This window comes from Sinohyriopsis cumingii, chromosome 6 (genome assembly GCF_028554795.1).
Source record: "Sinohyriopsis cumingii isolate HCF-2022 chromosome 6, ASM2855479v2, whole genome shotgun sequence".
Classification (NCBI taxonomy): domain Eukaryota; kingdom Metazoa; phylum Mollusca; class Bivalvia; order Unionida; family Unionidae; genus Sinohyriopsis; species Sinohyriopsis cumingii.
In genome coordinates, this window is record NC_142966.1 from 39,424,803 (window position 1) to 39,446,202 (window position 21,400).

Sequence of the window (21,400 nt, forward strand, 5' to 3'; positions counted from 1 at the left end):
TGCTTATGTGTGTACAGGCATGAAACAGGGGCTTATTTTCATATACATTATTATACTTATTTAGTATGTAGTACATTGAAAATTAATTCTGGGATGTAATAGAACTGAACTCTTGTTGCATAATGTTTTCACCCTAGGTCCTCTGCTGACAAAACCGTAAACTCACCCATGTTCTAAAACACTGGCTAATCAGATCTATGCAGACCCATTTCAGTAAAACAAGCAACATAGACCTGATCTGTGGTGCATTATGGTACCAAGTAATCAACAGAACAAGCAACAAAGACCTTGATATGTGGTGGATTATGGTAAGAAGTAATTAGTAGAACAATCACAGACCCTGATTTGGGGTGGATTATGGTAAGAAGTAATCAGTAGAACATAGACCCTGATCTGTGTGTATTATGGTAACGAGTAATTAGTAGAACAAACACAGACCCTGATCTATGTGGATTTTGGTAAGGAGTAACCAGTAGAACATAGACCCTGATCTGTGTGGATTATGGTAAGGAGTAATTAGTAGAACACAGACCCTGATCTGTGTGGATTTTGGTAAGGAGTAATCAGTAGAACATAGACCCTGATCTGTGTGGATTATGGTAAGGAGTAATCGGTAGAACATAGACCCTGATCTGTGTGGATTATGGTAAGGAGTAATCAGTAGAACATAGACCCTGATCTGTGTGGATTATGGTAAGGAGTAATCAGTAGAACATAGACCCTGATCTGTGTGGATTATGGTAAGGAGTAATCAATAGAACATAGACCCTGATATGTGTGGATTATGGTAAGGAGTAATTAGTAGAACTTAGACCCTGATCTGTGTGGATTTGGGTAAGGAGTAATCAGTAGAACATAGACCCTGATCTGTGTGGATTATGGTAAGGAGTAATCAGAAGAACACAGAACCTGATCTGTGTGGATAATGTAAGGAGTAATCAGTAGAACATAGACCCTGATCTGTGGATTATGGTAAGGGGTAATCAGTAGAACAATCACAGACTCTGATCTGTGTGGATTATGGTAAGTAGTACTAAGTAGAACAAACACAGACCCTGATCTGTGGTGGATTATGGTAAAGGATTAGTTATCCAAATAATACAAGAAAAACTTTGCATAAGCCATAGATATTTCCTTATTATACTAAAACTAGTTTTATTGCTTTATTTTCTTTTGTTTTGTGTCAACAAATGCATTATTTAAAGTTTAAATCTGAGGAATGGTGTGCAATTTGTATATGTAAAAATATCATGTCTGTTTTAAACCATAGAACAATGACTGGTCAACATACATACTGGTATATCTTCTTATGATGACCATACTATGTATTAATTTCACATCCACTGAAAACTGCAAGAGTATTCTGTTATATATTGTATCCTGCTGAAAATCAAAAAGAGCAATAACTAATGCAACAAGAAGCCCAAGTGGGTTTGATATCACTCACCAGTTTACATAACTTAACAGTTGTCCATTTCATTGAGTAGTCTTATTTAGCATTGAAGGAACACATCCAATGTAAACTTTTGCCTAAACTTTATATCATTTTACCATAGCCTTCCTTTACAATCAAAACCATATTATGTGTGGTCTCTTGCTCATAATCAAAGTCATCCAAGATCCTGTCACAATAAACTCACTTACCGTCCAAGTATTATCGAAATTGTACAAGAAATATACCAGTTTAGTTGTTGTTGTTCATGGGTTTAACGCCATTTTTCAGCACAAGGCTATACATGGCAGCCAGTATAACTGGTGGAGGAAGAACCCTGGAATACCCAGGGAAGAACCACCTACCCACGAGAAGCTACTGGCAGGCTTTCCCACGTACCCACGCTAGCTGAGCCTTGGACTCGAACCCACAAAGACAGAGGTGAGATGGCAGTGATCTGGAATGGTGAGCGCTTTAGACCACTCGACCACTCAGGGCCCCATACCAGTTTAGTAAAATTTATTGAGGTAGTATAGGCATTATAGGCAAAGGCATTTTGCAATGGCTTTCATTTTTTTAGAATCTGATTCTACATACTGCTGAATGGCAATTATTCACTTTATTTGGTTTCTCATTCATTCCTATACCTATTTACACACCTTTAGAAGTATATATATATTGCGCAAAATCAATGTTAAAGTACACTGTCGTTTTTGTACAAGATCAATATCAAAGCGTGATCCAGTACAATTTGGACTGAATGTCACATGCTGTGATGTCACAATGAAAGCTATGCATGCTGATAAACAAATTCATACTACCCTATATTGATACAATCAGACTTGACATGTTCTTTTGCAGACCCTGTTTTGTACTTGGCCACCACTGTAAAAGTCCACAGAGATTAATAATTTTTGTCTGGAAGTTACTTGATGACAGTTAATTTTCTGAGCATTCCATAATCTGGACTCAATAGACTTAGGTTAAACAAAATTATAATTAAATTTTAAAGCAACAATTTATATTTAAGATATGCAAATTTGCATACTAACTTTTACTACAGTCAGATTCAAGATGGCCTCAGTAGTATGTGCAGATCTCACTCATGACCAAACTCGTCAGACATTATGAGTGGTAATGAGCTCAGTCAATCACATGCAAGGTTACCTTATTAATTAGCATGAATCTTGCTCTTATCAATCCCATCCATGAATTTCATGATATATGCCCACATATGTGTACAGGTAAACGATCTGATGTGTCTGATTATCATCTGATAACCGTCTTATTTTGAACAGGGACCGAGTGCCTTTTAATTCTCATTATGATTTACATTTATGCCTAAGTATGTGTACATGTCAAGAACTAGATGTGTTTGAATATCATTGAATAAGAGTTCAGTTTTTAACAGGTCCCAAATGAGTTAGTTTTAATCTTTCCTTTAGTTCCCATCAGGTGCAAAATTTATGCAAATTGTACATTTACTTCTGTAGAGCAGATCAAAGTGGAAAAAAGGACAATGTTCATTTGCAAATAAAAGTACGTTAAATAGACAAAAGACTTCACACACCAAATATTATAATGATGTTGGGAAGTCTAGTTACAGCTTTCATGGTGTGTGTGTGTATGTGTGTGTGTGTGTGTATATATATATATATATATATATATATATATATATATATATAAGCAAGATATTGTCATAGGCTCCATTCAGCTAAGGGCAATAACTCTAACAAATACTGTGCCCGAACAATGATTTGTTGACATGTGCATCAACAGGTAATGACCATAATACTTTCCAAGTTGTGCTCACAAGATTATGTGCTGGCCAATTATCCAGATGTGAAAATTGCTACACAACCCCACTTACCCACATCTTTTATTACACATTCCCCCAACACACAAACACACACCAATGAGCTTGACTCAGTGGTCATATCCAAAACACACACACAATGACCCTGACTCAGTGGTCATATCCAAAAACCCATGACATAATGCGCATCCCCATGCTATAACTGCACACTTTGAAATCTGGTAAAGAATATTAAAATAAATGCAATTTTTTTCAGGTTAGTCACTGACCTCCTCACTGGGATACTAGGGGACAAAACCCAAAGACTATAATTCAATGCTCTAACAGATGCCTATCTCACAAGCAGCCAATATGCAAAGCTTGGTGAATTTCTAACGGCTGGTTTAGGGGATAAAGCTGCATACATACAGATGGACAGACAGATAACTGGATGGTATCGCAATGTTCCCTGCTAATACATGAGAATAATATGAGTGAAAAGATCATAATAACAAATACTGTCCATGTGTGTGTATAAATACAAACACACACATGCATTTTTAAAAAGAATAAATGCTGCAACTTTCAGCAAGTTTATTATAATTTTTGTATCTTATTTGTACATTTACAATGTGAAGGTACTGTGAAAACAGGCTCTCATGCATTCAGATCTAGCCCATTATGACTTGTATATGGTTTATCTGGAGAAATCACTGGGTTCCTGGAGCTGAAAGCTAATCTGGGATATAAACAGAAAAGTGCTATCATAAAATGTCTGTTAAGATGAACCAGAACCAAAATCTCAATGCCCTATTACACCTCAAGCACATGAGAGAACCATTAAGGCTAGATTTTGGGTCAGTTTTATGGTGACTAAAACAATAAAAACCTATGAAGAGTCAAGTTCTATCAAGGGAAGAATATAAAAGTGGCTTTCAATTAAGTTCTCTGATAGACACCATTCACACTGGTGGCAGGTTAATGTTTTGAGATTATAAATTACAAATAAAGTTTACTATACTTTCATTCTTTGCATACATTCCCCCATCCTGTCATTTCCATATTATCCTTATCTTTCCAAATGTTACAAAAGTAATTACTAAGATGTCTCAAAATAAATGTAAATTTATAACGATTCATCGAAAGTATGAAGAAAACTCATGAATGGGTTAAGGAAACATAAGCAAATGAAAAACTTTGTTGAAAATCTTAACACAAATTTTTCTCCAACACTGACTCCTAGGTCATAGGTGCCATTGTTGCATTAATTCTATTTAGCTTCATAATGATTTTTACCATGTGTTAAGATAACCTGTCAAGGAATTTAGGAAATAAAAGTAAACGAAAATCATTATCGAAACCTTAGCGAAAAGTGACTGACATGATTCACTTATAACTACCAGAGAGGTGACATAATGTCAAATCATACTTAGCATCATTTACTAAATAAATTACACAAATATACAGTGCAAACACAATTAAGCTAAGTTTGGAAAATTTTAGAAATTATTCTTCTTTTATCATGAATAAAGATATGGAAAACCAAAACTTTAGAATTTTTAATCAGTGTCCAATCTTTGTGCTCAGACAGTTTCATAGCCATGGGGTCAGGTCCCTTCCCAGGACCCATGTAGTTCAACTTCTGGGACTCCAGTCTTGACAGAAAAGTTATTCCTTGGAAAGCCCCTACTTCATTCCAAATTCCGATGTATTTCTAACTGAAAAAAGTAGGCTTACAATCACAAAACTGTTTTTATTAACATGGGAATTAAATTATAATTACCTAATCAAGAGAAATGGTCACATTTACAATCACAAACTATATTTAAAATCCAGGGTAAACCTATACCAAAAGAAGATGAAAACTACAAGTCTCTGTTTACTACTTATTGATCTCACAGCTGGCAACCAGTTAGAGGAAATCACTAATACAAAAAAAGACTGACAGTATGCCAAAATTGACACCAAAGCACACGATACCATCTAATCAATAAACATTCCCCACAGGTGAGTATCCTGATTCTGTCACCAAATTTCAGACCAATCCTACTGAGAAAAATCTAAACAACTCTTAATCAGGATTAAATTGGTATTGACTTGATGTCCAAATTCCTGACATTTTGCATTTTTCAGTTTCATGTGAACTTCCATAAAATTAAGCAAGACAAAAAATAATGTAAGCAAATTTAGTATACATGATGCAAAAGTGCAATTAAGACTGTCCCATTTATAACCCATTATAACAGACTCTGTCCCATTTATAACCCCTTACAGCAGAGACTGTCCCATGTATAACCCTTATAAAACTGTCCTACTTATAACACCTTACAAGAGAGATGGTCACATCTACAACTCCTTATAAATGAGACTGTCCCATTTGTAACCCCTTCTAAATTAAGAAGCCTAAGAATGTTTAGTAGCCTAGGAGTGATTAGTAGCCTAGGAGTGATTAGTGAATTACCTCCACAAATTAATCCAGTTTCTGTAAATTTCTCAAATTTTGCTTTTAATTCAGGTTTGACATCATCTTGCTTAAAGTACATTTTTGAAAATATTAAACTTGTTTCTGTAGCAGAAATGCATAATGAGGCTTGTTACTTACAAGTTCTAAAGCCCAACAATGATATTTAGTTGTCCAAGCCAGCTTAGTAGAGGGATTGCTAACCTCAGCCTAATTTACACTTACACACACATAGACACAGATATATATATATATATATATATATATATATATATCTATATATCTATGGGGGGAATGTGTTGAGGAATTTCTTAAATGTGAGCAAATCTCAGACTTCCCCATATAGTTAAAACAAGACATATCCCAAATCCCAAATACTCACCCAAGTCAAAGGGGCAAGGAAAGTAGGTCAGGGTGACCTATGTGTTCTAATATGATTAGTCTTAACAGTGAATGCCCTATTTATGTTTCATGCCATATGAGTGAGTGTCAAGAAATGAAGTTTAATGCAAGCATTTTAAAATCACTGTAGCATAAAAAGTATGTCACTGTTACCAGTTTTCTGCCCAAGATGAATATAGCCATCAAGTTTTATCAATGTACATAAGTCTATTAGAGTACAACTATTAGAGGAACGAGTTACATGCCAAATGTTAATCACAACCATGAAAAGGAGGTCACTGTGGCAAATGGTACCTCTCAAGATGAATGCACTCCATGAAGCTTCACAACTGTAAGTGCAACAGTGAAATGGAGATAAATGCAAAAACCTGATGTTTATACCAAAAATGCTGCCAGTGAGGACTACCAGCACAGCGTCTTACCAAGAATTTGCAGGCAAGACAAAATCTTCAATACTGGGAAGAAAATGTGAGATGTTCAGTGAAATGCAGACCAATTTATTTAATTAGATAATACTTATTAAATCTGGCATCTTAAACCAGAAAGCATCTCTTCATTATTATTCATCATTTTCATGATACCTCAGTTTCCATTGATAAGAAAGAGTCTCAAAGGTTTAAACATTATATGGCCTATACTGGGCAATAATAACGGATAAGTAGAAAAACAAGCATACAAATAAAATTTACTATTAATAGTTTTGCTAAGAGATTTTCTGTTACATGCTAGTGATATCAGACTGTTCAGAGACTGTCATTACCAAAAGGGCCAAAAAACAATCTTTCTGAGTAGGAGTCAACAGTTTAGCATCATTCTTTTAAAGCTGTAAAGAACACCGAGTTGGATTTCATTACTAAATAAAAGTAAAGACATAAAAGGTGTTTGAAGAATCAATATGTTTAAGGATAGAGGTGGGGAAATGTATATTTCTTGTTGTAATAATTCCCAAGGTGAACATTTTGAAAAGCCTATCAGTTAATGGATGTCAAAGGCATGTAGGATGGTGGTGGCAAATATGAGCAAATTTAGCAATGATGTGATTCCACCAAAACTCGAAATGTTATTGATCTAGACTGAAGTTACTGAATGTCCATTGATCATATATGAAATCTATGTACTATTCTGATGTAACTAGGAAATTGGACAAACATGAGGGTTTTTCTTTATACACATTTAATTCCTTATGAAACCTTCTAGGATTACATCGTGACTCCTTGATTGCATGACTGGCTGACTGGCTACTTGTGTTAAGGCCACCCTCAGCTTATCAATAGTTCTAGCCAACCTCAGAGAATGCATTCTCAAAACACCTTTCTACACTAATGCTGAACTTATGGACTTTGTGTTAACTGTAGACAGTTACCTAACTCTAGCACACAAACCAAAATGCACAATACCTAAATGTAGACATTTACCTAACTCGAGCACACAAACCGAAATGCACAATACCTAAATGTAGACATTTACCTAACTCGAGCACACAAACCGAAATGCTCAATACCTAAATGTAGACATTTACCTAACTCTAGCACACAAACCGAAATGCACAATACCTAACCTCTATAGCCAAATTAGAGCCAAATTATATCCACTCTCCTTAGTATGATTTTGATGTGTACTGGAATTTTCAAAAATGATATGTTAAGTGGGAAATTACTTGTCAAATATTTCTTTGAGAGTTGATTAATTCTAAATTATTCTGTAACTAATTAACTCTATTTTAAGCACTTTACATCTACTTAAAGAGCTACAAACTTTGCAACAAATGGTCACAAATCTAAATGTTTTGGCTGTAAAGGGACATTCATAACTGATTTATTTTAAGTCTAGAGATACACATTTCCCACCAATAACACGGTCATTTGTTTCAAATGCTTCCAAGTCTGAACTGCTGGATGTAACAAATCCCACTGACAATACCACAATTAGGAGGGACTGCTGTACAAACTTTAACAGTAATTACATGCACTGCTGTAACATAACTAAGAAATTAAATTTATCAAGAGAATTATATAAAAATGTATATTCTCATCTAAGACAGATAATAACTATGACCTGAAATAATATATTTGATAAGTGTTGCTAATGTCCCAAACAAAATAAGCAGAAATAAGAAAATTCACAAAAAGCATGAAGTTATATCACAATGATTTGTTATTGTTAAGAAACATGTTCTTTGCTTTTAATGCAAAGTCACATTATGTTCTTCATACTAGTACTTCATCAGTGTGACTGTCTGAAATCCCTGAATATTAACCATTTCTGTGAAACTTCTTTTCTTATTTCTTGTTATTTTCTTCTTAATTCATCTGTTGTAAAATCAGACATCGAAAGTAAAAAAAAGTTTAACTGACAACCAATCTTAAAGAGCACACTGACAATAAGGCCCAGTACCCAATGAATGTTAGTTTGTGGCAAGTCCTGATAATAGCAAGTGGTTTTCACCACAAATCATGACCTTTTCTGACCATGACTCTTTGCAACATTGCTGTTATTCACAGCCAGCAGTTAGCTAATTTCAGATGTGGACAAATCGAACATGAATTGAGTCATTCATCTGGCTACCTTCACAAATTCCTACAACCTCTTGCTGTACATTGGGCAGTGCATGACAATTAGGTCAAACTGGACACTATAAAATATGTTCAAATTTGCCATGTAATTATTTTGATAAATATGATAGTCTACATGTGGTCAAATAGTGATCAGTATATCAGAATTATATAAGTCTAAGACATAAAATTTTGGATTATGGATATATTGTTGGACTTTATGCCATAAATTGTCATAAACTGTAACAAAAGTCCCTCAAAGGGACTGACACTATACTGACTGAAAAGAATTTTCTGGAATTCAAGATAAGACCATTTTTTCCTTTTATCTGCTGGGTGTAATGATATTCTTCATCAATATAAAAAATTTCAAATTGCTGTGTAGTGAACATATTGGTACTATTTTTATTTAAGACCACAAAGACATCATAGAAATCGTCATATGGAAATCCCATGTTTGAATGGCTTTCCATTTTACAAAAGTAAGGATAACAAGAGGGCAGTCATGGTGGCCATACTGGATGTCAGATCAGCACCATTTCCAATAGTACAAACTAGACATCATAACAAGTCTTTTGCTGAAAGCACAGTATTCATACTAGCTATGAGAGTCACACCATTTCCAATTAGAAACAAATAGATACAAGAAGTCTTCTAAGTAGTTCACAATGCTGATATGACCAGCCATCTAGCAATAACAAGTTTTCCAAGTGGCCATTGTGGCTGCCAAATTGGATGTCAGATTGGAACCATTTTCATTTATGTCAACCAGGCATCTTGGCAAGTTTTTCAGTAAAACCATATGCCAATATGCTCAGTCATTCTGTAAAACCTATGCCAATTAGGTCATTCATTCAGTAAAACCATATGCCAATATAATCATTCATTCAGCAAAACCCTATGCAAATATAATCATTCATTCAGTAAAACCCCTATGCCAATATGATTATTTGTTCAGTAAAACCCCATACCCAATTAGGTCATTCATTCAGTAAAACCATATGTCAATATGATCATTCATTCAGTAAAACGCCTATGCCAACATGATTATTCATTCAGTAAAACCCCTATGCCAATATGATCATTCATTCAGTAAAACCCCATAGCCAATTATGTAATTCATTCAGTAAAACCATATGCCAATATGATCATTCATTCAGTAAAACCCTATGCAAATATAATCATTCATTCAGTAAAACCCCTATGCCAATATGATTATCTGTTCAATAAAACCCTATGCCAATTAGGTCATTCATTCAGTAAAACCCTATGCAAATATAATCATTCATTCAGTAAAACCCCTATGCCAATATGATTATTCGTTCAATAAAACCCTATGCCAATTATGTCATTCATTCAATAAAACCCTATGCCAATATGATCATTCATTCAGTAAAAACCCTATGCCAACATGATCATTCATTCAGTAAAACCCTATGCCAATATGATCATTCATTCAGTAAAACCCCATAGCCAATTAGGTCATTCAATCAGTAAAACCATATGCCAATATGATTATTCATTCAATAAAACCATATGCCAATATGATCATTCATTCAGTAAAACCCCTATGCCAATATGATCATTCGTTTAGGAAAAACTGATAAGATTTTCAAGACGGCCATATTGGCTGTGTGAGTCTTTTTGGTACAAGCTCTTTGTTCATATGACCATCCATTCAAGAGTAGTGATAACAAGATTCTCAAGATGGCATGCAGCCTTCCTACAAATCCGATCAGCTCCATTTTCATTTATGTTTACCTAGACAAAAGTCTTTAAGTGAAACCTCCATCTGATTTGACGCTCTATTCAGGAACAGTGACACAGACAAAAGTTACAATTAATTTAAATTGTTAGTATTTCATACAGAGATACAAGTATAACTGTAACATTTACTAAAAGGTATACATGTATACATGGCTTACAATGACCAAAATAATGTTGTGCACTGCCTATGTTGATGAAATTGCATAGTCCTGGTCCTGTGGTCTATTGTTACTACCAAATTTGTCATCATTATGGTGACATTGAGATAGAACAGATAAACATGTATGTCAACAGTAGCCCAAAGTCCCAAACTGAACAAAATCCTAATCATTTATGTCAACAAGTTATCAGTTCTGACCCATTATTTGTTCTCCAGTTCATTGATTTTGCCACTGCAATATCAAACTGGCATTTGTTTGGTTGTTCAAAGTTGGCCTTTAGCAGTTACTTCAATAACACATGCACCATTCATCAAAACAAGCCCGCTACAATCTTTAATAAAAACAAAGCACCTTTAATCAGAGAAGTCAGCAACAAACTTGAACAAAAGCAAAGGAATTTGATAGAGTAGTGCATTTTCCACAAATGACTGCCACATGTTTATTGTGCCATAAAGTTTCCTTTTTGCAAAAAAAAAGTTTATGCTACTACCAATGGCGGCATAAAATGCAAATTAAATTTCCAATCTTTTGAAACTACAGATATCTGGCTGTCAAGTTATTTGAAGGTGAGACATCTTGGAAGGATGCTTGTAAATATTTATATTTTGTTCATATGTTTTATTTCTCTATGAATAACATCATCTCCTTGGTAGACTCAACAAAATGACAGCTGTCTCAGGCAGACTAAAACCTAGGCCAATTTAAGTATATATACATGTAGCATGTAAAAAAACAACTATACAGCCATGTGCTAATGGTGACAATGAATATCACAGTGAATTGTTTACTGATTTGTTTGTTGACAATGTGATACAGATCAAACAAGGACTACCATTTTTTATACATGTCTTATTTGTAATTTCGAACAGGATATGACTGAAACATGAATTTTCTAACACGTGACCTATACTTGAATTCATTTTCATATATGCACAGTATTTAACACATTATGGATTATGCTACACACAAAAAAGTTATCAGACTAGCTTTGTCTTCATTTAATTGAAATTTAAATTATTTTCTATCAATGTAAAACCTACTCACTGACAACAGGTAACCTTCAAAAATTAACTAATCAAGATATCCGTTAGCAAACTTGTTTCTTATGGTAAATACTGTTGTTTAAACAAATATTTATCAGCATTATTATTAAACTAACCTGATGCATAATGTGCACAACAAAAGATTCTACCAGCTTCTAGTTTTTTTCCCAGCTATGCCCCACTCAATGTGAAAATATCATATTTATACCCTAAGAATTAACATAAAGACCATAATAATCCTAATATTTGCAAATATACATGGAACTATAAGTTTCTGCATTAATGACAGCTACATGCACGTTCATTTACATGCTTACCAATTTTGTAAATGTTTACCAGAAGTATAGTAAACCAAGCTGTTTATAAGTTTAAATGTTGCAGTCTTAGATACAAGAAATATTCAATATTACACATCAGCCAGGGACAGGAAAATCAGTGATGTCATATATCTCTAACATGGTGCATTGTCGTCAGATCTGGCATTAAATTCAGATCGGAGGAAAAAATTACACTATTCCTATCAGTGAGATTTGAGATCCCCTCCCCATTCTGCCACTATCAATCCACTTCCAAGTGACTGCATTCTACAACGCTAATACAGAGTATTTTTACATCTCAACTGGTATGTGTGTCAGGTACATATAGCAACAGTGATAAGAAAGAGATAATGTCACAATGCAACTTTAGGCTCACCATCATCAATATGGGAAATCCCACCCTTTTGGTCATAATTTTTTGGCAGGAGCTCTGCAAAGACTCATATCTGCCTGCAAAATCAAACTCTTGGGTGGAATTTCCCCATCCTACAACATTACAATTGATTCACTTTATTAAACCCACCTGACTGACTTCCACACGAGTCCAGCCTTTTTTCTGTGCTCACTTTTGCAACAGAGGACTTCCAGTTGGTGGCAAAAACATCCTCCTGCAGATAGAAAGACAAAACATATCACTGATAATCTTGACTGCAACTGTTCAAATGAAACAAGGGTACTTATAACACGGGTATAGTCATGGATATTAGAGCATTTAAAGATAGTGTCGTCTTTTATAAAACAACTGTATGGTCATGGACTAAAGAACATTTCAGGATAGCACAGTCCATTCTGTAATGGGGCCCCGAGTGGCCGAGTGGTCTAAAGCGTTCTCCGTTATGGATCACTGCCATCTCACCTCTGTCTGCGTGGGTTCGAGTCTCAGATTCAGCCAATGTGGGTATGTGAGAAAGCTTGCCAGTAGCTTCTCGTGGGTCGGTGGTTCTTTCTGGGGTTTTCCCGGGTTCTTCCTCCACCATTAATACTGGCCACCATGTATAGCCTATCTTGTGCTGAAAAATTGCGTTAATCCCTACAACAACAACAACATTCTGTAACACAGGTGTGGTCACAGACAACAGATTTTATGCAACATACTTGTCAAGTGACACACGTCAGTATACTGCAACCATGCTTATAAAAAGACACACCTCAATAAAAGGCAACCATGCTTACAAAGTGACACACATCAGTAGAAGGCAACCATGCTTATAAAGTGACACACCTCAGTAGAAGGCAACCATGCTTATAAAGTGACACACCTCAGTATAAGTCAAGCATGCTTGTCAAGTGACACCCTCAGTATAAGGCAACCATGCTTGTCAAGTGACACACCTCGATATAAGGCAACCATGCTTGGCAAGTGACACACCTCAGTATAGGACAACAATGCTTGTCAAGTGACACACCTCAGTATAATGCAACCATGCTTGGCAAGTGAGACACCTCGATAGAAGGCAACCATGCTTGGCAAGTGACATTTCAATATAAGGCAACAATGCTTATAAAGTGGCACAAATTTTATGGCTCTCTTAATCAGCGTTATAAATGGAACCATTCTATTTCAATGGGTAAAAATGACTCCATCACAAAACACTCCAATCTGAACCATGGCTATTTAAAATTTGGATCAAACCTGAACAAGATTCCAGTCTCTTCTTGCTCTGGCTTACTTTCTATTTAAAGATATTTACTTTTCTTTACAGTATCAAAATAGCAACATTTTATATCTGCATCATAGAAGGAGTATAATCAAACTCCAGAGGAAATATTCTTGTTGTTAATTAGCTAGCACCTAGTCTGATTTACAGTTAGTTTTTGGAGGGTAAACTAAATCTGATTAAGTAATACTTACCTGCTACTATTGCAAACAGGTATTGTATTATCGCTATTAAAATAAATTGTTCTGAACTCAGAGAAACCCCTTTGACAAGGACTGAATAATCAAATAATCACAAAGTTGTTATACAAGTAACACTATATTTTTCAGTCAATGTCAAAGTGGGGAATACCAATACATGGACTATATAATAATTCCGGCTTAAATTTATACTTCACTATAAAAGACATCTTCACTAGCCAAGGTTCTGATGTGTAAACCCTTTCTACATCTTGGCAGATTGAGCAGATATTTTAGTGCCTTGTCCTAGCAACATCTATTGGATTTCATGAGTAGCCTCCCTTAGTATGTAATGCCAACTAACTAATAGCAAGTAACAGTGGTGCATCATACAAGGGCTGAAAGGGTGGAGGCAACTGACTTCAAAAGAATACTAAGTTTAACACTGAAAGTATGACTTTGTACCAAGGAGAAGCCATTACAAGTCTATTTGAGTGAAAGGTATTTGTACAAACAAGAGCCAGCACTGGAAAATTGCTTACGTACGAGTCCATTCAAGTTATATGCTCCCCCTTGTCTTGATCATGTAGGAACAGTGTTTAAAATTTGAATAACTTAATTTTGATTGGATGCAGTAGCTTGCTGCTGCATTCAATGAATTTCACCAACCCAAAGCATGGAAATATCTGATCAATCCACCATAGTTTATATAGGGTTAACATACTGGAACCTTGGCTAGCGAAGATGAATATAGGATAATTTTCTAAATTCAAGTTCAGTATATACTGGTTCTGCTACACTAAAAATACAAAAGTTTAATTTTTTGATATACCAAGGAAGGTAAATTAACAAGAGTCCCCTGAAGGGACACGATGCTCTACTGGCTGAAAAGAATTTCCAGGAATTCAAGATTAGATTATTTTTAAATGCTAAGTGTTTAAACCATCCCTGACATTCTATAGTGATAACATTTTCAAAAATTAGCAGGCATACTGGATGCGGGATCAGTACTATTTTCACTCAGGACTATGTGGATATCATTAAAGAACTTTTTGTGACAAACCCCATGTTGATACGACCAGTCATTTATGAGAATCTGTGACAAGATTTCCAATATGTTCACTGTGGCAGCCATATCTGATGTCAGGTCAGCACCATTTTCATTCAGGACCAACTATACATTATAATTACCTAATGCTGATATGACTTTCTATTAAGGAGAAGGTTTTCAAGATGACTGCCATGGTGACCATACTGAATAAAAAACCCAATTTTCATATTATTTTCCATCTGGTGGGGTAGCGATATGATTTTCTAGATGGCCACTGTCGTGCCATATTGGACATGACATCAGTGCAATTTTGGTTTAAGATTAACTGGACACCATAAGAAGCCTTCTGGTGAAAACCTTAAACTGGTATAATTTTCCATTTAGATGGAGTAGCATAAAAAGATTGTCAGGATGGCTTTCGTTGTGCCCATACTGGAAGTTAGGTTGAAACCATTTTCATTTAGGACCAACTACACAATGTAAGAAGTCCTAAGCTGATAATACCATCCTCTCTGGTGAAGTAGTTATAAGATTTCCAGGATGACTCCTGTGGTCACCATATTTTATGTCAGAGCATTTAGGTCCAACAAGACATCAGAGAAGTCTTCCAGTGAAAACCCACCATGAAAATGACTTTCTGTTCAGAAGAATTTATAACAAGGTTTTCAAGATGTCTTCCAAGGTTGCCATAATTGATGTCAGATTGGCACCATTTGCATTCAGAACAAAGAAGTCATTCTAAAAACTTCCACATTGAAATGACCATCAACTTTTCAACGAGTTGCAGAAACAAGATTTTCAAGATGGCAACTATTGGAATTCCAAATGGAACCATTTTAATTTAGAACCAACCATTGATCAAAAGACGTTTTCTGGTAAAAAACCACAGTTGATATAACTTTCATTCAGGTGTGGTAGCAAAAACTAGATTTCCAAGAGGTCTACCTATGTAGCCATATTGGAATCAGATCAGCAGCATAAGAAATTTCTTAGTGAATCCCATGATGATACAACCATTCATTCAGGAAGAGTTACAATAAAATTTCCAAGCCTGCACTATTTTTATTTAGGAGCAACTAGATTTGGGATGAAAGTATGTGTAAAAATTGGCAGCATTTCCAAGTTGCTTAGGAGGAGTAGTGATAACAGACTTGTGCTAATGGATGGATGTATGACGAAAAACAGGCTATCTCATAGGCTCTCTTGGTCTATGACCAGCAGAGTAAAAAAAAAAAACTGAATGTATAACAACAGTCTATCTTATGACCAGCAGAGTAAAAAAAAAAAAAACAAAAAAAAAAAAAAAGAATATTGTATAACAACAGTCTATCACATTATGTCATCAAGGCTGACATCTGTATACAGTAAGTACATAAGAATGTGTAACAACAGTGTACCACATTATGTCATCAAGATTGGCACCTGTGTGAATGTATAACAACAGTGTGTAACATGTCATCAAGGTTGACACCTGTGGTGTACAGTACGTGATAGATTAGTGTAACTTTTGAGTACCTCTTCATTTTCAGAGCCATCCACACTTATTAAGCTTTTCTCACTCTCTTGGCTGGTCGACTTGGCCTCTGAATTAGGCTGAAAAGCAAAAGGAAAGAAATGTGAATAATGAAAGAGAAACATCAACTAATACATGGAAAGTTTCAGATTTTGCTGGGATACTTCAGATGTAAATTTTCACTTCCAGCAAAATTTTTCTCTAATAAAAATGAGTGCTTATTGTCTTCAAGTCAACATCATTTGATGTGTGTGTGTGTGTGCATGTGTGTGTGTGTGCGTGCGTGCGTGTGTGTATTACCTATCTAAGCAATTCTAATCTAAACTATTCTAATATTCCAAAAACTTCATAACCCATTACTGGGGCTCCTGTAGTAATCTAGGCAGCTGTATTCATGGAAAAAGGTTTGGTTCAGGTATGTGTCTGAAGAAAGATTGTTATTCCTGTTTAACAGAAACAGAATGGCAAACATTTAATACAAGAAAATAAAGTATGAACTAAATTATGGTAAAGCTTAATAAATGCAGTTAAATGCATAGTTAAATTTACAGATATCTGGCAATTTAATTCTGTCAGCAGGTATCAAGTTCCAGTGGATGATGTTGTTATGGAGGAAACAGTATTTATATTATCTGTACAAGTCTGGATCTTTCTATAGGCAATATGATGGTATTTATAGTATTTGTACAAGTCTGGATCTTTCTATAGGCAATATAATGGTATTTACAGGATCTGTACAAGTCTGGATCTTTCTCTATGAAATATAATGGTATTTACAGTATCTGTACAAGTCTAGATCTTTCTATAGGCAATATGATGGTATTTATAGTATTTGTACAAGTCTGGATCTTTCTCTATGAAATATAATGGTATTTACAGTATCTGTATAAGTCTGGATCTTTTTATAGGCAATATAATGGTATTTACAGTATCTGTACAAGTCTGGATCTTTCTATAGGCCATATGATGGTATTTATAGTATTTGTACAAGTCTGGATCTTTCTCTATGAAATATAATGGTATTTACAGTATCTGTATAAGTCTGGATCTTTCTATAGGCAATATGATAGTATTTATAGTATTTGTACAAGTCTGGATCTTTCTCTATGAAATATAATGGTATTTACAGTATCTGTACAAGTCTGGATCTTTCTATAGGCAATATGATGGTATTTATAGTATTTGTACAAGTCTGGATCTTTCTACAGGCAATATAATGGTATTTACAGTATCTGTACAAGTCTGGATCTTTCTATAGGCAATATGACGGTATTTATAGTATCTGTACAAGTCTGGATCTTTCTACAGGCAATATGATGGTATTTATAGTATCTGTACAAGTCTGGATCTTTATATAGGCAATATAATGGTATTTACAGTATCTGTACAAGTCTGGATCTTTCTATAGGCAATATGATGGTATTTATAGTATTTGTACAAGTCTGGATCTTTCTACAGGCAATATTATGATATTTATATTATCTGTACAAGTCTGGATCTTTCTACAGGCAATATAGTGGTATTTACAATATTTGTACAAGTTTGGACCTTTTTATAGGCAATATTATAGCATTTACAGTACCTGTATAAACCTGGATATTTCTATAGGCAATATTATGGTAATTACAAGCTTGTCTCTTTAATGGAATTAGATGATTTTCTTTTGGGATATCAACAAAGTTCTTTTGTCATTTAATAAATGAGGTTCAGTCTTATTTCTTTTTTTTCGATGGTCAAATCATCCCAAAATTAGTGACTAACATATCTGTAACACTGGATGTAAGTATTCTTGTTTCACCCATCTGGCAGCATATTTTTGGCAGATTCAAGTTGATAGACAAGCTTTCTACTTGAGATACTAAATTATAGAACATGGGTGGGAAAAGTAGGACCAGTGATCTGGTTGTATTCACTAATTTACATTACAAGGGTATGGCTTTATAAATCACTTATCTTGCCTGTGCCCTGCAACAAGTTGCCCATGCCTGATGTAGAGGCATATTCCAGTTGTAGGCAACTGCAAGTCGGTTTCATGATGACATTAATTTAAGGTTAAGTACCACTATGATGTGCTTTCTGGTAAAATGTGACACTTGCGTCTTCCAGGCATTGTTAATTGTGATGTGGATACCAAGGTATTTGTGTCTTCCAGGCATTGCTAATTGTGATGTGGATACCCAAGTATTTGTCTTCCAGGCATTGTTAATTGTGATGTGGATACTCAGGTATTTGTGTCTTCAAGGCATTGTTAATTGTTATGGGGATATCTAGGTATTTGTGTCTTCCAGGCATTGTTAATTGTGATGTGGATACCCAGGTATTTGTGTCTTCCAGGCATGGTTAATTGTGATATGGATACCTAGGTATTTCTGTCTTCTGGGCATGGTTAATTCTGATGTGGATACCTAGGTATTTGGCAGAGAAATGAGCACCATGCATGAAGGAATTACTGTGTTGAGATAGGTTTGCAAGATCTGGAAAAGTGTAAAACTCAAAATTTCAATCAGTTCAATCAAATTCAATCATTTCAAAATTCGGATGATTAAATCTCGTTTCCATTTACCCAATTCTGACTGGTCATTTTGAAGAGTTTGTGATTTTGTGATTTTTTGAAGTGAATGTAAAATAAATGGCCATTTCATATGACAATAACTTCACACACAAATGACAAGTTCAGGCAAGCCACTGATATGGCTTTTAAATAATATGTGTCATATATAAATATAGATACACACTGTCAAACTTCTCAAAACCAAACACCTTTGGGACCCAATTTTTTTATCCTAGGTTTCTAGAAGTTTCCAGTTTACTGAGGCTTTTGCAGATGTGACAAAAATCTCCTTCTGAGCACTTATGTGATGAAAGAGAGAGACATAGACAGAGACACAGAGAGACGGAGGGTGCAGGTATGAAAGCTTCAGTGTCTTTGTGTGAAAATGTGCACAAATTTAAAAAAACTTATTTATTTTACTTTTAAAACATGCATTTAATGAAGAATTAGTTGAACAATATACATTCCAACTGAAAATTATACTCTTTCACATGGATAAATACAGTTGCTCCACATAGAAACACAGTCCTCATCACAAGAAACAGCTCAGGAATGAAATACAGTACTTTTTAACTTAACTGTAAGTCCACTGGAACTATGAAATTACTCCAAAATGTTTAAATGCTCCTTATAATTCCTGATGTTCACATTTCAAGAGCCTGGCATGGAGAAAGTATGGATTATTGTCTGTTGTTTCTTATGTCGTTCTATAACTAATGTAGCAGCTTGTGTTAATGACTCCATTTCTTGTGCCACAGGCAAATAACGGTCATCCTTTGAGATCATGAAAGTTTTTAATTTCTTTATAAACTCTGACATTTTGGAGCATGTCATGGCAACTGAGGGGCAAAGTTCTCTGTCAAACTGGAGCCTAACTGGTGAAAATCAAACCCCACCCAAGTTCTTTTGTCAAAGAATGCCTCATATCAAACTTGATTCCAATCTTTGAAGTTGTTGTGCAGAAATTAAACGGAAGTACAAAGTACCAGCTCAAACATCAGCCATAACTCTGTAACAATAGGCCAAAGTTGGCCTCCGATCATACACCTGGCTGATAGCCAAATGCAAAAGCAGTTGACTGAAAAAGTATGGATGCTTTTGTCAAAATTTCTTCAAATGCTTTTGACTGCACAATGTTATGAAAACTGTTGTTTCAAGGTTTCTCTATTTTGTATCTTCATCCATATTTGATGGCACGTCAAAGTTTGTCAAATTCTGTTCAGCAGTTTCTTGAAGTAAAGTTGCATAAATGTAATTCAACATTTAGTAACAGCAGTCATATTTGATTGCAGAACATCATTTGTACAAATCTGAAAAGTGTTGGACTTGGACAAGTTTTATTTAAATTCAGAATTGCATTACGTAATAAGAAACTTAGCTCACTGGAGCCAATTTACCGCCTTTAAACAATAATAAAACAATTTAATTCAACAATCAGGCATAGAGTACTTAGAAAGTTGTTATTTGTTTGTTTGACTTAATTAGATTATGCTCTCTCTGCAATTACATGCAGTGTTAAAATACACATCCACGATGCTCCCCTTCCCCAATTTATAACATCTCAATGGAGAGAAATCAATTTACACGAATATAACATATTATATGCTTACATACAGTGTTAAAATATTCTGATTAAAATAACGGCTGGCCAATACATCCTTACAATGCCATTTACATACATGACAAGTGTTAATGCATTATATTTTCTTTGCCAATACATCCTTACAATGCCACTGACATACATGACAAGTGTTAATGCATTATACTTTCTTTGCCAATACATCCTTACAATGTCATTTACATACATGACAAGTGCTAATGCATTATATTTTCTTTCAAAATGTTCTTCATGCTCGAATGCTTTCTCTGAAATTTTGTCAAGTTGCCGAGTGGTTACTGAGATGTCATTGAAATGAATTTATATTTTTAGTAACAAAGCCATATCTGATGATGAATCAGCATCATCTGTAAAAGTTTTAAAAACTTTTCTGTCAGGGTGCTTTCTTGAACCTTTGGTCATATTCTGTTGAGCAGGTTTTCAGTTGTCATTTAAGTGTTTTTCTATTTTTAGTTATGTAGTCACATCTGCATCATGTAATACTGAAAAACATGTTTTTAGTTTGCAATACAAGAAAGCACTTCTTGTGTATTCATGTGACCTTCTTGTGTATTCATGTGCCCTTCTTGTGTATTCATGTGCCCTTCTTGTATACTGTATATACTCGCTTATCCAATGTGTGTGTGTGATTTGGATTTTTCACGTAGCTTTAACAATTCTTCAGCCATATCGCTACAATGTCTGCAGTGTGGCAGTTGATAGTGATGTCTAGCACCGGACATCATGCTGCAGACATGTAGCATGATGTCCCACCCAGTCACTTAATCCTGACACCAGTCCGACCAGTCCTAGCACTAACCTATTAATGCTGTGCACCAAGCGAGGCAGCTATTAGTACCATTTTTGTAAGTCTTTGGTATGACTCAGCCAGGGATCGAACCCATGACCTCCCACATCTGA

At 35.0% G+C, this 21,400-nt stretch overlaps 1 protein-coding gene across 2 annotated transcripts in view; it reads right to left on the reverse strand.

Annotated features, from left to right (window-relative positions):
- Positions 1-21,400, reverse strand: part of LOC149796752 (uncharacterized) — a 162,354-nt gene that overhangs the window by 44,019 nt on the left and 96,935 nt on the right. For both annotated transcript variants that reach the window (XM_089961402.1, XM_089961401.1), the window contains 2 exons: positions 16,334-16,411; positions 12,454-12,538 (listed from right to left, as the gene is read on the reverse strand). In XM_089961402.1, coding sequence (XP_089817528.1) covers positions 12,454-12,538; positions 16,334-16,411 — 163 coding nt within the window. The remainder of the gene's footprint in view (positions 1-12,453; positions 12,539-16,333; positions 16,412-21,400) is intronic.